The sequence below is a fragment of the Phascolarctos cinereus genome, unplaced genomic scaffold, assembly GCF_003287225.1.
Source record: "Phascolarctos cinereus isolate Bilbo 61053 unplaced genomic scaffold, phaCin_HiC Scaffold_5;HRSCAF=322, whole genome shotgun sequence".
NCBI lineage: Eukaryota > Metazoa > Chordata > Mammalia > Diprotodontia > Phascolarctidae > Phascolarctos > Phascolarctos cinereus.
In genome coordinates, this window is record NW_027555958.1 from 417,048,134 (window position 1) to 417,072,407 (window position 24,274).

The window sequence follows — 24,274 nt, forward strand, 5'->3', positions numbered from 1 at the left end:
TTCATATTGCTTGAGCGGGGACTCACAGTAGCTTAATACAGGTTGGGAAACTTCAGTCTGTGTGTGTGTGTGTGTGTGTGTGTGTGTGTGTGTGTCGCTTAGATATTTACTTAATCCACCTAGCCTTCATGTTGGTCCTGAGTTGACATTACCTTCCCTGTCTTCTTTCCCTACCTCACCCCTGATTCACCTCTTTATAAATACCCCTTCTTCCAATTCTCAACAATAAAGACATTAAAAAACACTTGAAAATGTTTACTGCTTCTTTTATTGTTCTTCAATGAAAAGCGTAGCATACAACCTCTCCACAGACCTAGTATTTGGAAGACTTTGACTGCCTATAGTACGCAGATTAAATTAACAAGATTTCATAAAGGAGAAGGAAGTGTAGCTACTCAGATTGGTATCTCCTCTGAAAACTACCAAAATCAGGAAACACTATTTTATTCTACTAGTATTAAATGCAGATAATAAAGATAAAAAAATTACCATAATCATAGCTCACATTTGTATATTGTTTGAAGGTTTGCAGAAAACTTTCTTCCCCATAGGTTGGTAGAATATGGAGGTCAGTATAGAGCTGGAGAAAGACAAGGGTGGGAAAAGTACACACTGAACACTATTGTCCAATTGGGCTTCCATAGAGTTTCTAGAGTGCATGTGGATTCCAGGTGGGAAGAATAAGGCCTCAAGTTAGTTATTTCATTTGTTTTTTTGGCTAGACAATGGGTTTCAGTGACTTGCCCAGGGTCACACAGCTAGTTAAGTGTTATATGTCTGAGACCAGATTTGAACTCAGATCCTCTGGAATCCAGGGCTGGTGCTCTATCCACTGCCCACCTAGCTGCCCCAAGTTAGTTATTCTGGGAAAGACCCCAGGAGTGAAGGCTCTGCTCTGATGGAGGATCTAGGAGATTACTCTACTACCCTGTGCATTTGTTCTAAGAAACCAAGGGCTTCAGCTATTGGAAAATAAGAAATACAGTGACAAGTAGAGCCAAAAAGCTGAGGACTTCGGGTAGGTAGGAAAAAGTATCCAGAGGCTCTTGTACAACTCGAGTTTTTGTTGGCTTGATTGTCCGGTCCCACTGGGTCAGAATGGCATTCCTGGCTCCATCCCACTTCCCTGGGCCAGTCAGACGGTACTGGTATGGGGTAAGTGGGCCAAAGAAAACCTTAAAAGCCAGTAGTGGGTCCACCAGGAACAGAGATAACAAGTTAGGCTTTGCATCGATGAAGGACAAGAGCTCATCTAGGTATACGACACGATCTGTTTGCAAAACCAGTTTGAAGTATAAACCAAACCTTTGTGAAGAAGGGGAAAAGGAAAAAAGAAAAGTCATCTTATTATGGGTTAAACTGAAATTCTCCTCCTAAAGCTCAGAATCATATCCATGATTTCCCTTTCATTCTAACATGTACTGATATGTCTCCTAGTCTCAAAATTCTACTCCTCTTCCTAAGTGTAAAGTGAACTCCTTTTAAGGACACTACTTTGGAACTACTCCCCTAGGGCTGGGCTATTCTAATTGGTAAGAGTCAAACTCTATCTAGCCAGCCCCAGAGCCAACCATGCTTCATCCTAGCTTTCTTCTCAATATCCTTTCTTCTACTGCCCTAATCTCCCAACCAAACCTCCAGGAATCATGCCTTGGAGGAGATATGCTGCTCATTTGTGAAACAGCTACCCTGGGACCATGCTGTCCAGATTGGTGATAATGCTCTATCTCTTATTGCCCCCAGACCAAACTATGATGTTAACTTCCTTGACATCCCTCCTACTGTCATGTATTCTGAAATTCTAGGTCCATGGGAGTTAGTATTGGTATAATGGATAAAGAACTGTCTTTAAATTCAGGATGGCCTTGGTTAAAAGTTCTGCCCCTGACTGGCTATGTGTTCCTGGGAAAAATCACTTAACCTTTCACTTCTCTATATAGCTCTCTAAAACCATAAGTTTCAGAGAAGGTGCTGACCTGCTTTGGTTGAGGGAATTTTCTAACCTGGAGTTGTTGATGCCAATTAAATCACAGGTAAAATCTCTATCCCTATTCTGAAGTCCTTAGTTCTTTGACACGGTAGATAGTGATGATCTAGTGTTCTCAGTGCCATGACATATTGAGTCCCTTCATTTCCTCTTTCTCCTGCAACTCCTAATAAGGTCACTCTAGAACTCTTCCAGAGTTCTTGATGTTCCATTTCCCTTCTGTTAGAATTTCTCTGCTTTTAGCCATTACTGGGTATGACTCTAATCATTGACCCTTTAGGGAAATGCTTTACTCTGAATACTGAAGGTTTTGAAATACTGAAAAGTTTTGAAAACTCTAGTTGTAAATTAAAAGAGTATATACAAATAATTAAGGGACATAGCCTACCCTGTGGATTTATTGGCTTTCCTTTTGTTAATGTCTTCTCTCATGTCCTCTGGTGATGGTAGTTTATTCAAGCCTACAAAATAAAATTAAAAGTTTCCTTTAACTCTGGGCAAGCCATATGAAGTATCACGACTTATAATTTTGATGTTGGCCACTGTTTTTCTTGCACCCAAGAGAATGACAAAACCAATGGTTCAGGTTCCCGGATATTCAAACTTTCCACAAAGGCAAGTTGTCATTAATAAGTCACAAGGCAATCCTTGTGACTTAGGCTTAGTATGTCTTTGTCTATATGATGTCAGAGTAAACAGCAGAAAACTAAAATGTAACTCAACTGACCAATTCTTTGGCCCTTATCATCAAATCTCAGAGTTAGGAAACACCTCATAATCCAGGCAATCCAAACTATACCTAAATAAAACTTTCTGCAGTATATCAGAATAATGGTTATCCTCCAATGAGAGGGAACGCATTACTTTCCAACGCAGCTCATTCCATTTGTGGATAGTTCTAATTGTTAGAATTTTTTTCCCCTGAAATCAAGCATAATATCTCCTTAAAACTTTCACCCATTGTTCTCAGTAAAGTCTTCTGAGGCCAAGTTAGGTAAGTATATTCTTGTAAGTGTAAATATTGTTACCAGGTATATGCCATGCCTCTTTTTGCTAGGCTAAACTTCCCCAGTGCTTTTACAAGAATCTTATATGGCAGGGTCTCAAGGTCCTACATAATTCTCATCATCCTTCTTCTGATGCTCTCCAGTTTATCCATGTTTTTAGTAAAATATGATATCCAGAAGTAACCAGAACACTTCAGATAGGCTCTGATCATGGCAGAGTACAATTAGACAATTATCACTCTTATTCTGGAAGTCATGCTTCCATTAATGCAATGTGGAATCACAGGATTTTTTTTGTTGCCTTATCACACTGTTGACCCAAATTAAGTCATAGTATGAAACCTGCCAGATCTTTATTTTTCTACCTAAATTGCTTCAAGTTACATTTTCTCCATCTTGGACTTGTGAAGTTGATTTTTCAACCCAATTGTAGGACTTTACATTTCACTTGATTAAAGGTTTACTTCCTAGATTTGCCCAGTGTTCTAGCCTGTCAAGATGTTTTTGGTTCACAATCCAGTGTGCTGTCAGTCCCTTCTCACTTTTCTATCATTGGCACATTTGAGTATACCATCCATGCCTTCACCCAAGTCTTTGAGAAAAATGATAGTGAGTATCAAGAGAGATCTCAGAGGGAACTACATGAGCAACCTCTTCTGCTCTGACATCAAAATATTAATCAGTAGTTACTAAGTCTCATATCAACATTATAATCAGTACTTAATAACTCACATCACTGTACCAAGCAGCCACTATGACTAAAAGATTTTCACTAAGATCACCATTTTGGTGTTTTAATTAGGCCCATTAATTTCACAAAAATGGCCAATGAACTTTTATGTAGATAGACAAAGCCAGTATTTTGTAGTCTCTACTTTCTTTGCATTTAGAGATATAATATAAATCATCATTACCCTGTAACTTAGTTAATACTAATATAAATCTAGCTTTTAGAGTTTCTGTCTGTTTTACATGGGAACTGGTGTTATCAAGATTTCTAGTCTCTAAAATCAATCAGCCATCATTTCAATTTAGAAAAAATTTGAAAACCACCCTGCCCTCCCACCATCTTTGCTTTTTTTTCACCCTTGCCCCTTCGCCCACTTATGTTTTCCAGCTACATACCCTTTAGGACCCGTGTGACCCATCTGGCTTGTACTTCTGATGTGCATGCCAAGGATCCCAAAGGCTTGATGAGGCCAATGACAGCCAGGGTTGGTTTTTCCAGATGTGCAGGGAATACATACTTATACAAAGAGGCCTGATTGTTTTCAACTTTCACTACAGACTCATCAAGGAAAGGAAAAGCAAAAGTATATCCTGTGGCAAAGACAATTATATCAATAGGCTCTTCTTCTGGAGTATTCTTAAACACCACAGAGTTTTCCTTCACTGTCTCCACCCCGGGTTTGATCAACACCTTCCCAGTAATTATGCATCCTGGAAGCTCATCATTCAGTACAGGTTCTCTTAGGAAAGTCCTAAATAAAAGCAGAGAAGGAAGAGGTTCATCAATGAATAATAAGCCTCATTTATCCTCTGACCTCCCTCTGATCCTGCCTTTGGTTCTGGAATTCTCCCTTTTCAATGAATATGAGGTGTCAGGCTTGAGAGAAGGAAGTTGTGTAGGGAAGGATTTATAATTTCTCATAATGGCTCCTCCTTATAGATTACTGCCTGAACAATCATTCAAAGTAAGGATACCTAGCTGTTGGACCTTCTGGTTTCTGCCTGTCCTTCATTATACCTGTTTTTTCCCCCAAATCTCAGTGATTCCTGATTAGGCCTATCTTCTGAGAATAACTGGAGATATTCCACAGCACTCTTCTTCTGAAGTTATAGGAGTTTATAATCCAACTTTGAGGGTTAGGGAAGATAAGATATATTCAGATATGATAAGGAAATGCAAAGTAATTTTAGGAAGGAGCGAGTGCTAAAAACTGGGATGCTCAGAAGAAGCTCATATAGGATATGGCACCTGAGAAGAGCCTTGAAAAAAGCTAAGGTTCTAAGAGTTATAGTACACGTATTCAAAGAATTGGGTTGACAAATTGTACAAAAGTGGGAGAGTGTATGGCGTTCACATTGGAAACCCAGTTTGGATAAAACGTGATAGGGTTCTAGTTTTATGTATCCAATTCTTGTTGGCTATTGCTACCTTCACGTCCACATCACCTCAAAATGTCTAAAACGTAACTCATCAACTTCCTACCCAAATCTACCCCACCTCTTAACTTCTGCATTTATATGGATGGCAACACCATCTCCTTAGTCACTTAGGCTTGTAACCTGGGAGTTATCTTTGGCTCTTCTGTCTACCTCCCCCATCCCTCCCATTCAAACAGCAATACCTCAGCAATATCTCTCACATTCATCCCCTTCTTTCCACTTACGTCACTACTACTCTGGTTCAACCTCTTCTTTATTCTTACTTATATTGATAGCTCCCATTTCTACAGGGCTTTAAAGTTTACAAAGCACTTCCTTACAACAACCTTATGAGGCATCTACTGAAGGATCATTATCTCCCTTTCACAGATGAGGAAACTGAGGAAGAGAGCGATTAAATAAATTGTCTAAGGTCACACAGCTAGGTAAATATCAGGGCCTGGAATCCAACCCAGGTTTCCTGACTCTCAGACCCATCTGTCTCTTCACTCAACCACAAATTGTCATAATCTTCTAAATAGTCTTCCAGATGCAGTCAACATAATTATCTTTCATATGGTTGTCCCTGGAATGCTGCTAGTATACCGTTTCAGTTGTATAACTCCTCAATATCCTTTAGTGGCTCTTATTGCCTACAGAATAAAGTAGAAGCTACTGATTCTGGCATTCATTGCTCTGCTTTTGGAGTCAGGATCAAGCCCTGATTCCTGTATTCATTATGTATGACCCTAGGCAATCAACCTTCCCTATTTGAGCCTCTATTTTTGAACTATAAAATGGAAATAATAATATTTTTTCTTCTTATTTTTCAGGGTTATTAGGTGGAAAGTGTTTTGTAAACCTTAACATGTAATGTAACTGTAAGTTATTATTACTACTATTCCTATCTAGTCAAAATGTACCTTTCTTTGCCTTCTATTGCCATCTTGTCTCCATGCCTTGGCTCATACATAGAAGACACTCCCTTTCTTTTCTTCATTATAATTCACTTTTTCCTTCAAAATTCAGCTCGGATCCTACCTTCTACATGAAGCCTTTTACAACTCCACAGATGGTAGTGGCCACTACTTTAAATTACCTTGTTTTATATATGTATACACACATGTGTGTATAGATGATATATGTATACATACATATATACTTATACACGTATGCGTGCATATATACATATACACACACAGACATATAATTGGGTTAGATTCTAGGCCTTGATACTTCCTAGCTGTGTGATCCTAGATAAGTTACTTAATGTGTGTGTGTGTATATGTGTATATATATATATATACACATACAAATCTCTCATATATGTATATACAGATATAGGTATACACATATGTATACATATAATTATGTTTGTGTATATAATACATTTGTTTATGTGTGTGTGTATATAAAACTCATTGTATATGCACCCTCACATATATACATATACATATGCCTTTCTATTCTTATTTATGTGCATGTTTTCTCCACTGATATAATGTAAGTCTTCTGAGTGTCGGGTCTGTTTCATTTTTGTCTTCACATCCCCAGAAGATTTATATCACCAGTGCCTGACAGATAGTAGATGTTTAATAAATGCCAGTTAATTTGTCTCTCCCTTTCTTCCTTTGCCAGCTATACTTACTGCCTTCTCCTCCGTCCTCACACTCTAGCAGATGAGCCCTAGTAGATGAAAGTTTTCTCTCCTTGAATTACTCATGGAATTTTGCTTAGCCTCTCCTATCTATTTATCTTACTCTGGTCCTCATATCTAATTGTGTATATGCCCTCTGTAAAACTTAGCATCTTGAGAGGCTAATGTCACAGCTATCTTTGTTTCCACAGTACCTTTTATATATTAAGTCCTTATTATATGTTTGCTGAACTGAATTGAGATTCTCTTGTTGAAGGTCTATCTTGTGGTCATTAAAGAGACTGCAAATGGATACTATGGGATGCAATTTCTTCTTACCAGTGGAACAAAAGCCCACAAACATATCCCTTGTTCAAAATGAATCTTGGATATGATTCTATACTTTTTCTTTCCAAATGTTTCAACAAAATAAACACATATCTTGTAGCAGCAGCAACTGTCCAACTTCACAAAAGTTACTGAGGAATCTGGGGGTCCCTCGTTTCTGAGAGCACAAAACAGAAGCCAAGAAATTACCTGTTTTCTGGAACCAAACCATAGTTTGCATGATCGAACCAGCTATTTGCCTTTTTGCCGATTAACCAGTTTACAACTGAAGTTGGGAGGGAATTTCTTAATACGCTTCTAAATCGAGAAGTGAACACCATGTCCCAAGGATAGCCATGGTCAAAAACCCGATTTATCACCCATGAACCTCTAGTAGTGCTGAGCAACACCTAGAAGCAAACAGAGAAATTGTTTAACATTTACTTCATGTAGTTGTTGCAAGGATCAAATCAATTAGTATTTGTAAAGATCTTTGCAAACCTTAAAGCCAGTTATTTAAATGCCAGTTACTATTATTATTATCATTTGAAGCACGTTGTAAACCTTATAGTGCCATGTAAAACATCAGTTGTAATTATCAAGTTAGCCAGTTCCCAAATCTTTTGTCATCCCCGCCCCTCCAGTTTGCTAAAATAACTTAAATAACTTTATGGTTTGTATTATGCTTTAAGGTTTGCAGAGGGTTTTACAGATATTATCTCATTTGATCTTCACATCTCTGTACATATTATGTCTACTTCATAAATAGGCAAATTGAGTCTCATAGGGGCCAAATAACAGATAGTCATATAACATTTTAACTTTTTGCAAAAACTTGATAAACATGAACTCATTTAATCCATACAGCAACTCAGTGAATGGGTGCTATTATTGTTCCTGTTTTGTAAATCAGAAAATTTAGGGCTGAGAGAGGTTAAAAGACTTGCTTGGGGTCATGAAACTAGTAATTCTCAGAAGCAGGATTTGAATCTTGGTTATTGTGACTCCAAGTTCTTGGTGAATGAAAAATTTTGGGTGTCATTAACAAAAATAGGGATGTCACGATGAGAACCATTTCTTTTCTTTCTTTCTTTCTTTCTTTCTTTCTTTCTTTCTTTCTTTCTTTCTTTCTTTCTTTCTTTCTTTCTTTCTTTCTTTCTTTCTCCTTCCTCCCTTCCTTCCTCCTTCCTTCCTTCCTTCCTTCCTTCCTTCCTTCATTCCCTCCCTCCCTCCTTCTTTCCCTTCCTTCCCTCCCTCCCTCCCTTCCTCCCTCCCTCCCTCCCTCCCTCCCTTCCTTCCTTCCTTCCTTCCTTCCTTCCTTCCTTCTTCCTTCCTTCCTTCCTTCCTTCTCTTCCCTTCCTTCCCTTCCTTCCTTCCTTCCTTCCTTCCTTCATTCCCTCCCTCCCTCCTTCTTTCCCTTCCTTCCCTCCCTCCCTTCCTTCCTCCCTTCCTTCCTTCCTTCCTTCCTTCCTTCCTTCATTCCCTCCCTCCCTCCTTCTTCCCTTCCTTCCCTCCCTCCCTCCCTTCCTCCCTCCCTCCCTCCCTTCCTCCCTTCCTTCCTTCCTTCCTTCCTTCCTTCCTTCCTTCCTTCCTTCCTTCCTTCCCTCCATCCTTCCTTTGTTCCTTCCTTCCTTCCTTCGTTCGTTCGTTCGTTTCGTTCCTTCCTTCCTTCCTTCCTTCCTTCCTTTTCCTTCCTCCCCCTCCTTGCCTCCCTCCCTCCTTCCTTCCTCCCTCCCTTCCTTCCTCTCCCCTTCCTTCCTCCCTCCCTCCTTTCCTCCTCCCTCCTTCCTTCCTTCCTCCCTTCCTCCCTTCCTCCACCCTCCCTCCCTTCCTTCCTTTCCTTCCTTCCTTCCTTCCTTCCTTCCTTCCCTCCCACCCTCCTTGCCTCCCTCCCTCCCTTCCTCCCACCCTCCCTTCCTTTCTTCCTTCCTTCCTTCCTTCCTCCCTCCCTCCTTTCCTCCCTCCCTCCCTTCCTTCCTTCCTCCCTTCCTCCCTTCCTCCCACCCTCCCTCCCTTCCTTCCTTCCTTCCTTCTTCCTTCCTTCCTTCCTTCCCTCCCACCCTCCTTGCCTCCCTCCCTCCCTTCCTCCCACCCTCCCTTCCTCCCACCCTCCCTTCCTTTCTTCCTTCCTTCCTTCCTTCCTTCCTTCCTTCCTTCCTTCCTTCCTTCCTTCCTTCCTTCCTTCCTTCCTTCCTTCCTTCCTTCCTTTCTACTTTCCTTCCTTCCTTTCTAGAGAAATAATAAATTTAGAATTTGCAGTGAAGTTGACCAATAATGAAGAGGAGCTACATTTTTAAAGGCCATTCAGCACATCAGCACATTTTACATGACATTTTCATTACAACTAGTAACCTGAAGGTCCATACCTTTTTAGCCACATGACTGGCCTCCACAGCAATGTCTGTGCCAGAGTTGCCCATGCCAATCACAAGGACTCTCTTATCCTTGAACAGATCAGGATGCTTGTACTCCCGGCTGTGAAAGTACTGACCTTTAAAGGTGTTGATACCTGCAAGGGAAAACCAAAGAGAGGAAATGAGGGATTTGACAAGCTCTGTGAATAAAACCTATCCTTCAGGCAGTTACATTGGTTTGGGGTGATATTATGCCTCACTTAAAAGATAATAGTATTTGAAGGTCCACCATATAGAAGAAGGATTATATCCGGTCTGTTTGGTCTGGGTGAGGATGAGGACTACTGACTAGAAGTTGTAAAGAGGAAACTTGATCTTGTAAAACTTCCTAACAATTAGAGCTGTCCCAAAGGTGAATTAACTACCTCTGGAAATGGTGGAGATTCTTGCTTGCGAATGCTTTGGGCTAGATGGCCACTGGGGTCTCTCTCAACTCTGAAATTCTATGATACTATGAAATAATTAGCAACATAAAATTATTCACTCATGAGCATACTTGTTCATTAAGGCCATATAGTGTAGTGATAAAATATAATGTTTGTAGTCAGACTTAGGTTTGAATCTGGGCTCAGATACTATTTGTATGATCCTGGTCAAGCCACGTAATATTTTTGGACTCGGTCTCCTCATCTGTGTAATAATGATCGTAATATTTGCACCATTGTCTCTTTCACAGAGTTGTATAAAAAAGTGCTTTCTGGCCTTAAATCGCTACATAGGATTAAGAGCTAGCAGGAGCCTTAGTTCATCTAGTCCATATCCATCATGTAGTCCATTTTTCAGATGAGGAAACCATATTCTAGAAGTCTTGTCCAAGGTCATAAAGGTAATAAATAGAAGAGAAATGAAAAACAGATCTTTTCTCCCCAAATCCATTGTTCTTTCTTACTTATGATTAGTAAAGCATTATTTGTTGTTGTTCAGTTGTTTCAGTTGTGTCTGACTTTTTGTGATCCCATTTAGGGTTTTCTCTGCAAAGGAACTGGAGTGGTTTGCCATTTCCTTCTCCAGCTCATTTTATAAATGAGGAAACTGAGGCAAACAGGGTTAAGTGCAGGGTCACACAGCTAGTGCCTGAGGTCAGATTTGGAGTCAAGAAGATGGCATTACCTAATATCCTTAAGCATTGTTCACCACCTCATTAACAATCTGACTAAAAGACTATGAGGCAGAGAAATGAAGGTTCTTATTTTGTGGTGTCCTCCACAAAGTCCTCCTCTGATGTCTCATCATAACAAAGAGGTGACTGTGGGATCTTAAAGGGCATGGCAGTGGAATGTGAGCTTTAGGAGATCCTGCCAGGCTCAAAGCATGTTTGTTGGTGATGAACTCTCACCTGAGGAACACCCAAGGTAAGTTCAGAGAAACTCATCACTAAAAGATTGATCTCCAAATATTAGGAAAACTACCTGCTCAGCTATTTTTGGCAGTATTACATTGATCAGCTGACACCTTATTTATTACTTTCAAGCTGTTTGGATGGTAGAGCTACAATGGATTTTTCTATCTCTGTGTTCAAGGCAGAAAAATAGATCACAGTAAAGAGGACCCAATGAGTCATACGACTGCATCGAAGAAGTGATTTTGTGTCAGTAATAGAGTATTTCTTCTATTCAAGACTGACTTAACCCATATAAATAGATACTACCACCACCGATCCTTAGGTCTGGTAGTGTTTAGAATGAAGAAGATATAATGTTGCTTCCAATCTTTAGGAAGTATTAAGGAGCAGGCTCGAGTGTTTCTAGCCAGAAGGAAGATAATGGTATATGCCTTGAGTAGACTGAGGTAGTGAGTGACTCTTAAAGAAGTATAGTTGGGAGAACTCTCTCTTTGAGCCCTCCCTGGTAGGCAGGTGGCAGTTCTCTATTTCCTCATTTTGGAGAAGCCATCATGATTGGATCTTTCCTTCAAAAATGATAGCTAATATTCATGAAGCACCATTTATGCACCAGTCGCCATGGTAGCTGCTGCTGCTGCTGTTCAGTTATGTCTGACTCTTTGTATTCATTTGAGTTCTTCTTGGCAAAGATGCTGGAGTGGTATGCTATTTCCTTCTTCAGCTCCTTTTACAGATGAGGAAACAGGGTTAAATGACTTGCCCACGGTCATGCAGCTAGTAGGTATCTGAGGCTGGATTAGAATTCAGGTCTTCCTGACTCCAGAGCTGGCATTCTATCCACTGCACCGCCTGGCTGCTTAGCTGCCATGCTAAACTATTTGCAAATATCTCATTTGATCTCACAACAATCCTGGGGGTGGGGTAAAGGGCTTATATTATCCCCATTTTACAGATGAGGAAACTGAAGCAAAGAAGGATTAAGTGACTTGCTCAGAGTCACCCAGCTACTATCTTTCTGACTCCAATACCTGCATTTAGGATCAGCTAGGTAGCTGTTCCTTCTGTCCCCCTCTTTTGCATTCTTTGTTATTCTCTCCTCTCTTAACCTGGAGCTGGGATTGTATTTGACTTCATGTCAGGATAAGCCAACTGAGCCAAATTCCATCTTATTTGCAGGAATGCTGTATGTCTGTGTCTTTAAACTTACTATATAATCGACTCATGAAAGGACATTGGTGAGGTCTGTTGTTGGCAGAAAGGCTAAAGAAAGACCAGCAATTTTGCTGCTGGTAGGTAGGTACAATAAAGGCAGGAATTTATAATAAAGGAACTAAGACAGAAGTCATTACATCTACTTTTGTTCTTGAACCTGGGTTCATTTGCAGGGCAACCAGGAGCTTTTAGAGGAAGGGAGACTCATGGAAACTCATTATTCGATCCCTACATGGATACTCTGTGGATGTGTTGTGTAAAAGTGGCTTGAGGTGATGCTGACTGAGAATTTGACTGGAGTTAAAATGAATTTTCTCCCCCCCCAATAGTATATTATTTTTTCCACTTACATGTAAAGATAGTTTTCAACATTCAATTTTGTAAAATTTTGAGTTCCAATTTTTTCATTTTTCCCTCCTTTGTCCCCTCTGCAAGATGGGATACAATCTGATATAGACTATATATGTACAATCATATTAAACATATTTCCACGTTAGTCATGTTGTGAAGAAAGAATCAGAACAAAAGGGAAAAACCATGAGAAAGAAAAAAGTGAAAGATAGTATGCTTTGATCTACATTCAGGCTCCATTGTTCTTTCTCAGGATATGGATAGCATTTTCCATCATAAGCCCTCTGCAATTGTCTTAAAACACTGTGTTGCTGAGAAGAGCTGTCTATTAATGTTGATCATTACACAATGTTGCCGTTACTGTGTACAATGTTTTTCTGCTCATTTCACTCAGCATCAGTTCATGTAAGTCCAGGTTTTCCTGAAATCAGCCTGCTCATCATTTCTTATAGCACAATAGTATTCCATTACATTCATATACCACAACTTGTTCAGTCATTTTCCAGTTGATGGGCACCCCCTTAATTTCTATTTCTTTGCTACCACAAAAACAGCTGCTACAAATATTTTTGTACATGTGAGTTCTTTTCCTTTTTTTTTTTTAATAATCTCTTTGGGATATAAACTTAGCAGTGGAATTGTAGAATCAAAGGGTATGCACAGTTTTATAGCCTTTTCTGCGTAGTTCCAAATTGCTCTCTAGAATGGCTGGATCAATTCACAATTCCACCAGCAATGCATTAGTGCTCCAATTTTCCCACATGTTCTCCAACATTTATCATTGTCCTGTTTCGTCATTTTGGCCAATCTGATAAGTGTGATGTGGTACCTCAGAGTTGTTTTGATTTGCATTTCTCTAATCAATAGTGATTTAGAGCATTTTTTTCATATGCTATACAGATAGCTTTAATTTCTTCTTCTGAAAACTGCCTGTTTATATCTTTTCACCATTTATCAATTGTGTAATGACTTGTAATCTTATAAATTTGACCCAGTTCTCTATATATTTAGAAATGAGGCTTTTATCAGAGACACTGGCTTTAAAAATTATTTCCCAGCTTTCTGCTTCCCTTCTAATCTTGATTGCATTGACTTTGTGCAAAACCTTTTTAATTTAATGTAATCAGAATGATCAATTTTGCATTTCATGATGTTCTTTCTCATTTGGTCATAAATTCTTCTCTTCTTCATAGATCTGACAGGTAAACTATTCCTTGCCCTCCTAATTTGTTTATGGTATCACCCTTCATATGTGAATCACGTACCCATTTTGACTAAGAGGAATTTTCTAACACCAAATGAAATAGTTTATTGGGGTCAAGGATTTTGGGTGGCAGCTGGAGATATCAGAGAAAAGGAAAAACAAAAACCCTTATTCCTCAGTTAAAGGTTTCTGATATATTTTTTTTTACTGACTTTTGGGCTAGGTAACATTATCATGCCTTTAGGCTCTGAGGGTTAAAAGGATTTTAGCCCTCTGAGGCACCCCAGTTGAGACAGTAGTATAGGTAAGTGGAAGAGCTGACGACCAGTAGATGGCAGCAGAGAGCAGCTCAGGGACTGCAGTAGTCAGAAAGTGACTACACAATGTTGGGTGGAGGGCAGGGACATATAGTGAACAACAGACGGGTCAGTAGAGATGATGGGGTTCAGTGCTCAGCAGTGAGTGGAGCTGCAAGTTCGGCAGACAAGTGGTGTCCCACAAACAGTAGCAGTGCGACACGATAGCATCACCAGAGGATAGTAACAATTCTATAGTATTAGAGGACATTTACACACTTAGTGTGACCTCGGGCAAGTCACTTCCTCATCTATAAAATGAGCTGGAGAAGGAAATGGCAAACCACTCCAATATCTTTGCCGAGAAAATCCCAAGTGGGGCCATGGAGAATTGGAGAAGACTGAATAATGACTGAGCAACAACAAGAGTATTGAAGTGCTGAGTTGCTCCAGTTGCATGAGTACCCTGGCATCCCCTATGTGAGTACCCTACATCCATGTGCCCAGGGCATATTTGTTTTCCGTGTTTCTCTATTCATACATATTCTTTGACCATATGGGTTTCTTTACCTATGTGTCTGTCCACATATTTCCTGATCATACGTGTTCTTTGTATGTATGCATTCCCTCTGTTCATTGTTGGTATCCCTTTGGGTGTGAGGGGTTGTTGGGACGTTTTGTCATCTCTTACTTTGGTTAAATGTAGTTTCCTCTGAGCCAATATATCTTTTCTGGTTGACAATGTAAACAGAAAAGTTGGAGCTCGTGAACTATGGCTTTGATTGAGTACAGAGCCACGTCTTTCAAACCTGGGGTAACTTTCAGGGATCCACATCTGAGCAAGGCACTGAATATTATGTTCAATTTATAGAATGTTTGCATTGAGCTAAAATCTCCCTGAAAGTCCCTTGTGCTTATAAGTGCTCATTAAATGGTGATCTTTTTCCTTCTTTATTGAGTAAATTGTCTCAGTTTAATCAAAGAGATTCATCCAGCCAAGCATTTCATTGTTCACTGCTTAGCGATACTGATAACCAGTGACTGGGAAGGAGAGGGTGTTGATTATACCTTGAAATCCCTATTTGGAGAGGAGAAGCTTAAAAAAGTAAATTATTATTATTTTTTTGCATCAGTAACTAGTGAAACTGTCAAGGCACAGAGGGGTTGTAATCTCTTGTCTTCACATTATCATATCATAGGATGCTTGCTAAGAAGAAGAAGACTTAGAACTAGAAGACATCAGAAGGTATCTAATCCAGCCTTCATTTTAAGTAGGAAACTGAGGTCCAGGAAAGTCAAATGATGCCTCAGGACATACAAGAGTGTCAGATGTGGACACTGAACTCAGGACCTCTGACCCTAGAGCTAATGGACTTCCTTTTTTAGATTAGATAAATAGAAGTATAGATAGATGAATGGATAGATGGATGGATAGATAGATGAGTGGATAGATGGATGGATAGATACCTAGGTAAATAAATAGGTAGGTGGATAGACAGATAGACAAAGAACTTAATAAGTGCTTGCTATGTGCTAGAGTCTATGCTAATACTTGGAGTAGAAGTACAAACAACAACTTTTAAAAAAGACAGTTTCTATTCTGTAGCAGATTTCCTTCAAATGGGGGAAATATTTTTATCATAAAATTGACAAAAATCACCACACACATTTCCTTAACCAAAAGCGAATAAAAAGGGACCGTTTATGAAACCACAAATCTCCACTACATATGGCTAGATGGTTCAGTGAATAGAGTGCTTAGCCTGGAGTCGTGAAGACCTGAGGTCAAATCTGGCCTCAAACATTAACTAGCTTTGTGACTTTGGGCAAGTTACTTAACCTCAGTTTCCTCAGCTGTAAAATGGGGCTAATAATAGTGCCTATTACCTCTCTGGATTGTTATGAAATTTGTATGAAATGATACTTGCAATGTGCTTAGCACAGGACCTGGCACATAGTGAATGCTATAATAATGTTAGCGTTGTTATTATCAGTTTGGTTTATCTCAAATTTAACATAGTAGTTTTCACACTGCCCTACTAGTCTGTATCTCCTTTTGAATTTCCTTCTTCTTTCTTCTATTTATCAGTATATTTCCTCCTATATTACATTGCTTCCCCAAGCTACTTTTAGGGTAATTTTTTTGTTTTGCTTTCTCTCTTTCTCTGTCTTTTCAAGTTGTCAGAAATGGGATTGAATCCAGGTATTTGTGGAATGAGTAGGTTCACAGCTGAGGTCAGAGATCATCTGAAGTATTGACGTATAAAATATTTTGTGATGGGATTAGGAAAAAAGAATAAATTTGTAAAAATTTGATTTGCATGCAACTTTTCAGAAACGCATTCACCATGTTCAGTGAAGTTCACTTTTAATGAATGTCAAGCCTCTTTCTTTCATGCCCCAACACAAACAGTAAAGCCAATCTGATGCATATCATAGCAAAATGAATTTGAAATGTAAACTATTTTCTTCATTAAACACATAAATTAGTATTTTCTATTTGCATAGCGCCAGGCAATAGGAGTGGTAATGTTAGTTTAGCCACAAAGATTTTAAAGACATTTTACCTCCCAGAAGGAATGTATAATTTAGTAGGAGAGATAAAACACTTGCAAAGGTCTTAGTTGATATGGCTCTGTACTTTCACTGCTTGTGAAAGACATCATGGCAGAATGGAAAATACACTAGATTTAGTGTCAGGACTGACAGGTTCAAATTTCACTTACGGCCCTCTCAAGTTGTATGACCACAGACAATTCACTCAATCTCTCTTAATGTTGATTTCCTCATCTATAAGTCATCTGTAATAATAGCTGCTGTGCCCACTGGAAAGGGAGGATCTGAGGAATGAATGAGATAATATCTTTGATCACTTTGCAAACCTCAAAGTGTTATGAGTATAGCCACATGGCATATAGATGGGGATGTGCAGCTACCTCCTGGTGCTGTCCTGCCTGTTTCTGGATGACTAAGTGTGCTGGCTCAGCATTGTAGGACTTGAGTGCTTTGAGATAATGGAGCTATCCTCCCATTTGTTTCTTAGCTGCATGATGGTGGCATTAATTTAATAATGATAGACATCTTTTAGCTTGCTCTTTTCCTTACTGTCACTGGAACAAATAGTTTTCTATCTATGGCTTCACAAGAAGGTTTGGAGAGGGATAACTTGGCCTTTCCCCTACCCTAGCAGAAAAAAGTGCACTATGAGCACATGAACAGGGTGGTTTAGTAAGTCTGAGATGGGATTCCAGAGCCCTGACTGCCTCTTCCATTTTGTGTTCTTTTAATAAGCATAAGTGATTGAGCAGTGATCTTGAGATAGACCTCTCTAGCATTAGAGGCAGCTTTTTGACTTTCAGAGGTCAGATTTCCTGGGACTGTCAGGCAATGCTGGCTGCATTATAGGATACAATACCATATCTTGCCGGGAGGCACAATGCCCACTTCAGTGCTTCTTGGAGGAGAAGACAGACACAGACAGGAGAATAACTCCAAGCTATGGTCTGGATCACCAGAAGACATGGAGGAGAGACTACAGAGCTGAGAAGAAATGGAAAATACCTATTCATAAGTCCTGTAAAATGCTTCATATTTTGCTGTTTAAGTTTCAAACTTTTAGGAGAATATAATGATAGATATAAGTTACTGAATCCTTTTATAAAGTTTCTCCCAATTCTTTCTTAAGAAAATTTGTATTTAGCATTTCTTTTTTGTGAAACAAACAAACAGCTTTCCTGTACCTATTCTAGAATGCATAGTGAATACACTCTAGTACTTTCCTCCTCCCTCTTTGAGCAAAACCTAGATATAAGCCAAAATTAAACTTTAAGTAATTTTCCCCCTAATGCCCCAGGATAAGAATATAAAGAGTGAGAGAAAAAGACCTTGTCCTTTTTAGGTAATCATGCTCCCCTAGAACTCGATCTGGACCATGTCCACTTGGCTCCAGAGAGAGAGTCTCTTTAATGGAGAAAGGGACAATGCCTAGACCCTTGGACCCATATTGTAATAGTAATTGTTAAACATAAACAGATGTCAACTGTTACTATTCATAACTGGCAAGAAAATAGAGCCCCTGGTTGTAGACAATAAATTTATTTGTATGGTATTTACCCATGGAGACTGAAACGTTGATTCCAATCAGAGTTGACTTGGAGACTGCCTGAAACTTAATCCAAACCTTTCTGTATCGGCTCCTCATTCTGTATCACCGTTAGGATAATAAGACAGTATTATTTAGTTTTAATTGACTCAGTGACATGGGGCACTTATCTTTCTGGTTTCTTGCCCTCTCGCTGAAATCAACTGGTGATATGGATGGCTTAGCCTGGTTTATTTAATACCAAAGGTCGGTGGATCATGAAGCACCAAACAAAAAGGGAATAGTTGCTGGAAAATAATTTCTGGAACTGTTGTTACACAATTATATATATATATAAAAGTGGTGAGCCAGCCAGATGCTGGGAGAAGGTCTGGAAAGAGTTTGTCAGCTCTTTCTCTGGTGGCTAAGAACTGGAAATCAAAGGGAAGCCCATCAATTGGGGAATGGCTAAAGAAGCTGTGGTGTATGATTGTAATGGAATATTATTGTGCTATAAATAATGACAAGGAGGATGATTTCAGAAAAACCTGGAAAGACTTACATGAACTGATGCAAAATAAAATGAACAGAACCAGAACATTGTACACATTAACCACAATATTGTTTGATGAAAATTGTACATGGCTTAGCTATTCTCAGCAGTACAATGATCCAAGAAAATCCCAAAGTTCTAATGATGAAGCGTACTATGCCTTCAGAGAAAGAACTGATACTGACTGAATATGGACTGAAGCATGCTATTTTTCATGCTTTCATTCTTTTTCTTTCATTCAAGTCTTCTTGTACAAAGTGACTAATATGGAAGTGTTTTACATGGTTGCACATGTATAACCTATATCTGATTGCTTACCATCTCAGAGAGGGACAGTGGAAGGACAGAATTTGGAACTCAAAACCTTAAAAAAAATCCACTTGTTAAAAAGAGTTTGTGTAACATGCCTTGTGCCTTTATCAAGCTCATATTGTTATTTGGCAAACTCACAGTCACAGGGAATTTGAAATAAAGCCCACATATCAAGCCTTTAGAATGTAGGATTAGATCCTAGAATATAGAGGTAGATGGTTCCTTGATTAATAATTAGTCCAACTTCATTTTGCAGATGAATAACCAAGGCCCATAGAGATGAAATGACTTGTCTAAGTTCATATAGATAGTAACTAGAAGATCTGAGATTCAAACCTAAGTCCTCATACTCCAAACTCAGTGCTCTTTTCTACCCAATGTCCTACTTCAAACGAGTCCAAATGCCAGTTTACCAAAGTGGCCAACGTGTGACTTTGGATTTCATTTCTCTGTATAGTTAGGATAATGATATCTGCCCTATCTAACTTGCGTGGGGATAATATGAATTAATGAATGAGGGGATGCAAGAAAGAATGGCAATAAAGATGATATAAAATCAACTATTTATATAGCGCTTTAAGGTTGGTAAAGTGCTTCATAAAAGTGACTTTTTAAGAAGCATACATATGCATGTTATACCATTAAAACATAAACACAAAAGTAGGTGCTTATGCCTTCAAATCTGTCCCTTTTGTGAATTGACTAATTTTCCTAAAAGTAAAGAATGAAACAGACACATATTATGTTCCAGGTACTGTGCTATAGAAACATATATATATGTGCATAGAAATATTTGTAACATTTCCCTATGTTAGGGAAATATTCGTAGGAATATTTTTGTGATTAAAAAGAGGAAAAAGGGCAATGCCCAATAGAGGAGGCATGGCTAAAGTAATAGTGCTATTTGATTGTAATGGAATACTATTGCAGTAAAAAATGAATAAAGGGAATTCAGAGATTTAAAGAAGACTTGGTGTCTCCTATGAGCCCTGGCTCATAGTAGGCACCTAGAAAATGCTTTTCGAATGAACGAACTTATTCAGAGCAAAGAAAGCGGACATAAGGGATGAATATACAGAATGACCATAATAATACAAAGGAAAATAGCATTGAAAGACATCAGAATTCAGATGAAATGACCAATCTTGATCCCATAGGACTGATTGTGAAATGTATTTCCTTCTTGGACATGGTCTGTTTCACATAACTATTTTTCTTTCTAACATTTCTCTGACTTTTCTACCATGCCCTAGGAAATTCTGAGACTTCTTTGATGTTTCCACCATGCCCACACATCAGGTCCCTTCTTTGCTTTTCACCTTCCCCCTTTCCAGCTCCCTTTTGTGTGTTGTCATCCCCCATTAGATTGTAAGCTCCCTGAGGGCAGGAACTGACTTTTTCATATTTATATCCCTGGCACTTAGTAAATATTTATTAGCTGATTGACAAAGGAGGATTCTTGGCGGGAGTGGGTTATCAGGAAATAAAGTGATAAATCAATCCATCGGTATATTAATCACCTACTATATATATGCTAGGCGGTATGATAGGTTCTGAGGATACAGATAAAAATGAAACAGTCCCTCCTTTCAAGGATCTTATGTTCTTTTAGGGGAGATAACATGCATACATATATAGGAATATACAATTTCTAAAAAATAAATACAAAGTAATTTGGGAGGAGATGATATTAGTAGCTGGAAGATATCAGGAAAGGCCCCGTGTAGAATATGGCACTTGAGCCCAACTTTGAAGGAAACTGGAGATTTTAAGAGGCAGAACTGAAGGTGTAGTTCATTTTAGACATCAGACAGAGCCTGTGTAAAGATGCAGAGATGAGAGATGGGGTATCTTGAATGAATGTATAAAACATTTGTGAAATGCTTCCTTTGTGAAAAGCAAGCACTGGGGATACAAATCTGAAAGTAAGATGGTTATTCCTCTCAAGAAGCTCACGTTCTAACAGGGGAGAGACAATATATATGGAAGGTTTCACTTGCAAGTCAGTTGAAATCAGTCTTGTGTGAGACAGAGTAGGAAAACCAGTTTGGTTAGACCATAGAATATGTGAAAGAGAGTGATGTAGAATAAGGCTGGAAAAACTGATTGGAATCATATGGTGAGAAGACTTTAAATGACAACAGATTTTATCATAGAGGGAACAGGAAGCTGCTGGACTTTACTGAATAGAGAAGTCATATGACCAGACCTATGCTTTGGGAATGTCACTATGGCAGTGATGTGGAGAATGGAGATGCATCAGGAGGCTATTGTAGTAGGCTAGGGCAGGGGTAGGCAAACCTGTGGCCTCAAGGCCACATGTGGCCCTCTAGGTTCTCAAGAGTGGCCCTTTGACTGAATCCAAACTTCACAGAATAAATCCCCTTAGTAAAAGGATTTGTTCTGTAAAACTTGGACTCAGTCAAAAGGTCGCACCTAGGCTAAGGAAAAGGTGATGAGGATCTGAAATATAGTAACTGTTGGATGAGTGGAGAAGAAGGCATAGATGCAAGAGATGTTGAGAAGGAACGAAAAGATCTGGCAGCTGACTGGATATGTAAAGTGATGGAGAGTGGGATATTGAGGATGAGACCGATAATGAACTTGGGTGACTAAAAGAAGTATGGAAGAAAGGTGGGTGATACAGTGAGTTCTATTTTGGACATTTTGAATTAGAAATGCCTGCAGTAATACATTTTGAAATGCCCAACAGGCAGTTTGTGATGTGGGACTGGAACTCAGGAGAAAGAAAGACTAGCGCTGGATATATACATCTATGAGTCATCTGAATAGAGACGCTAATTAAGCCCCTAACAGTTGATGTGGTCACCAAGACAGAGAGAATAAAAAGACGTCCTGTGACAGTGCTTTAGGGGTATGCCCACATTGTATACCACAGTGATTTTTTTTGAAAAAAATCCAAAACTAAGACACACCTATAAGAAGATAATTTAAAAAAAATAAAGGGACTTAGAAGACAATACTATACCTGGAAAAGTATCCAGTGGCAAAAACGGGTCAGTGAGATAACCAGTGCAGACCATGACAGCATCAAATATGGCTGACTCTTGCTTCCCTTTATGTTCAGTGGTTACCTCCCACTGGCCAGACGTGGAGAAATCTGGACATTTTTTCACATTGCAGACAATGGTCTGAAAAAAAGAATCCAGAGTATGCAAATATAATTCCTCTCTACCCCCTTCAAGGAGTTATGATATATAATCAACAAAAATATAGACCCAGGAATTGTGAGTATAGGACTGTGTCATAAACTGTAACTCTATCTGGATTAGAGCCTCTGGCCATTCAGATAAAGGCCATACATAGACAGGATTCTACAGGTGGGTTATATGCCATGAAGACATATTTCCCTCCACAGGTTAATTGAAGAGCCCCAGGGGGTGAAGGAATCCTGCCAAGTAGCACTGATCTTTGCCAGTTTCTCAATCTCAAGCACAGAACTTGGGTCTCAAACACGAAGCACCAAAGGAAGATATGTATAAAGTAGTTTTGTGCCAATCAAACAACTCCTAGTGACGTACCTTGAATCGGATCCATTTCAGAAGGTTGAACTTGTTTGCATACATCTTGAGGTATTCCAAAAATTGGGACTGTGGCACAAAGTTTGGAAAATCCTCTGGGAAAGGAAAGTCTGAGAAACAGGACATCTCTTTGCTGCTGTTAGTAACAACAGATTTATAAAGGCTAGCTCTGCCCTCTTCAACATATTCCTGTAAAAACATCACAAAGGGGGAATTTTTTATTATTCCCCAGAAATTGAAACTCTCAATAAGTCAATGTTCAAAATGACATGGGGAGAAATACAAACTTTTCAGTGGAATTTGCTTTCCTGTAACTGTGAGAGAAAAAGAAAGCATGGGGGAAGGGCCTCAGAGTCAGGAAGGAAGGTATGGGTTCAAGTCCCACATGTGGCATATACTTGTCTTTCTGATCCTGGACAAGTAATTCTACTTCACAATGCCTTATAGGCAACTCTCTCTAAATCACAGAATTGATCTGCAGCAGAGGGAGCTTCTTCATTGGAATTTCCCCATATGAATGAAATCACAGATTAAGTTTAAAAAAAGAAAAGGGAAACCTGTATCAGAGGATAAAATATAGAACTCCTGGATAAGTCATTTGATCTCCCTCAACCTCGGTTTTCTTCTCTGTAAAATGGGAATGATAATAGCATCTACCTCCACAGGGTTGTTGTCAGAATCAAACAAGATTAAGACATATAAAGTGCTTTAGAGACCTTAGAGCACTACATAAATACTAGATACTATTATTCTGTCCTAGTACCAATAGAATTCTCCCAGTGGGTAGATCTCAAATGTTACAGAACAATTCTATAGACAGACAGAGAAAGGACCTTGGAGATTATCTGAGTGAAGGCTCTCATGTTATAGATTGGGAAACTGAGGGTCAGAGAGGTAAAGTGACCAAGGTCACCTTGCCAGGTAGTTGCCTTGGTCAGCATGCTTGATAGAGGAGTTAAGAAATATCACTTACTGTGAATTGCCATAGCCCTCCAATGTCACTGCTCCTTTCAAAGCAGGTGGGCTCCAGCCCCTCTTCCAAGCAGCTTTTGATGGAGGTGAGGCCACTCACACCAGCTCCAACAATTGCAACTCGCTTGACCATGGTCTCTTGTGTCAGGCAAGGATCAAGAAGAGTTTCTTCAGTTGTTCCTTCTGCTGGGACCTCTTGTCCTAGAATTGATCTTTACCATAAATAGAAATGCTCCACCCACCCCTGACTTTTCCAGCAAAGCAGGAAAAAGTCTTACGGAGGTTAAAAGTTTTAACCAATTGGGATCATCTACAACTGCTCTCTTTGTATGGGTGTGAGAAAACCATGCCATAGACACTGGTTTAGTCCTATTCTTTTCCATTTTATGCTTCTTATCTGGAACAGTGGCAATGTTAGGGCAATTCTGGAAGATAAGAGCTTTGGGGAAAAGTCCAAATTGTGCATGAAAGTTGGAGTAACCTTGAAACCTGGGATCATGCTCCTCCCCATTCCCAGTGCTACCCTCCTGGATTCATCAGTAGAGTACAGAATGGAGGGGACCTGGTAGAACATCTAGTGCAATACCTCACTTGCTAGGTGAGAACTGAAGCCCAAAGAGGCAAGTCCAAGGTCCCAAGAGTGGTTGTTTGCAGAACCAGAATGATAGCCCTTGTTTCTTCCAGAATCATTACACAGCCCTTTAAAACAAATCATATCATGCTTCCTCCTTCATGCTTCCCTTCTCACTTGAGTACTGCCACCCCTAAAGCCTCTGCCTGCTGTGACGTAGCCCATGCACCCCTGTGCAAATGCCATTCCTACTTCAAGAGCTCAGTGCTATCTCACTTATTGCTTCGGAGATGTGTGTTGTTTTCATCGGTGGGACAGT

At 39.4% G+C, this 24,274-nt stretch overlaps 1 protein-coding gene across 1 annotated transcript in view; it reads right to left on the reverse strand.

Moving 5' to 3' along the window:
- Positions 1-250: 250 nt before the first annotated feature.
- The window catches only part of LOC110197003 (flavin-containing monooxygenase 1-like), a 30,018-nt gene continuing 5,994 nt past the window's right edge, over positions 251-24,274 (reverse strand). Inside the window, exons 2-9 of the mRNA XM_020970528.2 lie at positions 23,386-23,585; positions 22,413-22,601; positions 21,860-22,022; positions 9,472-9,614; positions 7,316-7,515; positions 4,120-4,475; positions 2,376-2,448; positions 251-1,305 (exon numbers count right to left, since the gene is read on the reverse strand). Coding sequence (XP_020826187.1) covers positions 963-1,305; positions 2,376-2,448; positions 4,120-4,475; positions 7,316-7,515; positions 9,472-9,614; positions 21,860-22,022; positions 22,413-22,601; positions 23,386-23,517 — 1,599 coding nt within the window. The 5' untranslated portion in view covers positions 23,518-23,585 and the 3' untranslated portion in view covers positions 251-962. The remainder of the gene's footprint in view (positions 1,306-2,375; positions 2,449-4,119; positions 4,476-7,315; positions 7,516-9,471; positions 9,615-21,859; positions 22,023-22,412; positions 22,602-23,385; positions 23,586-24,274) is intronic.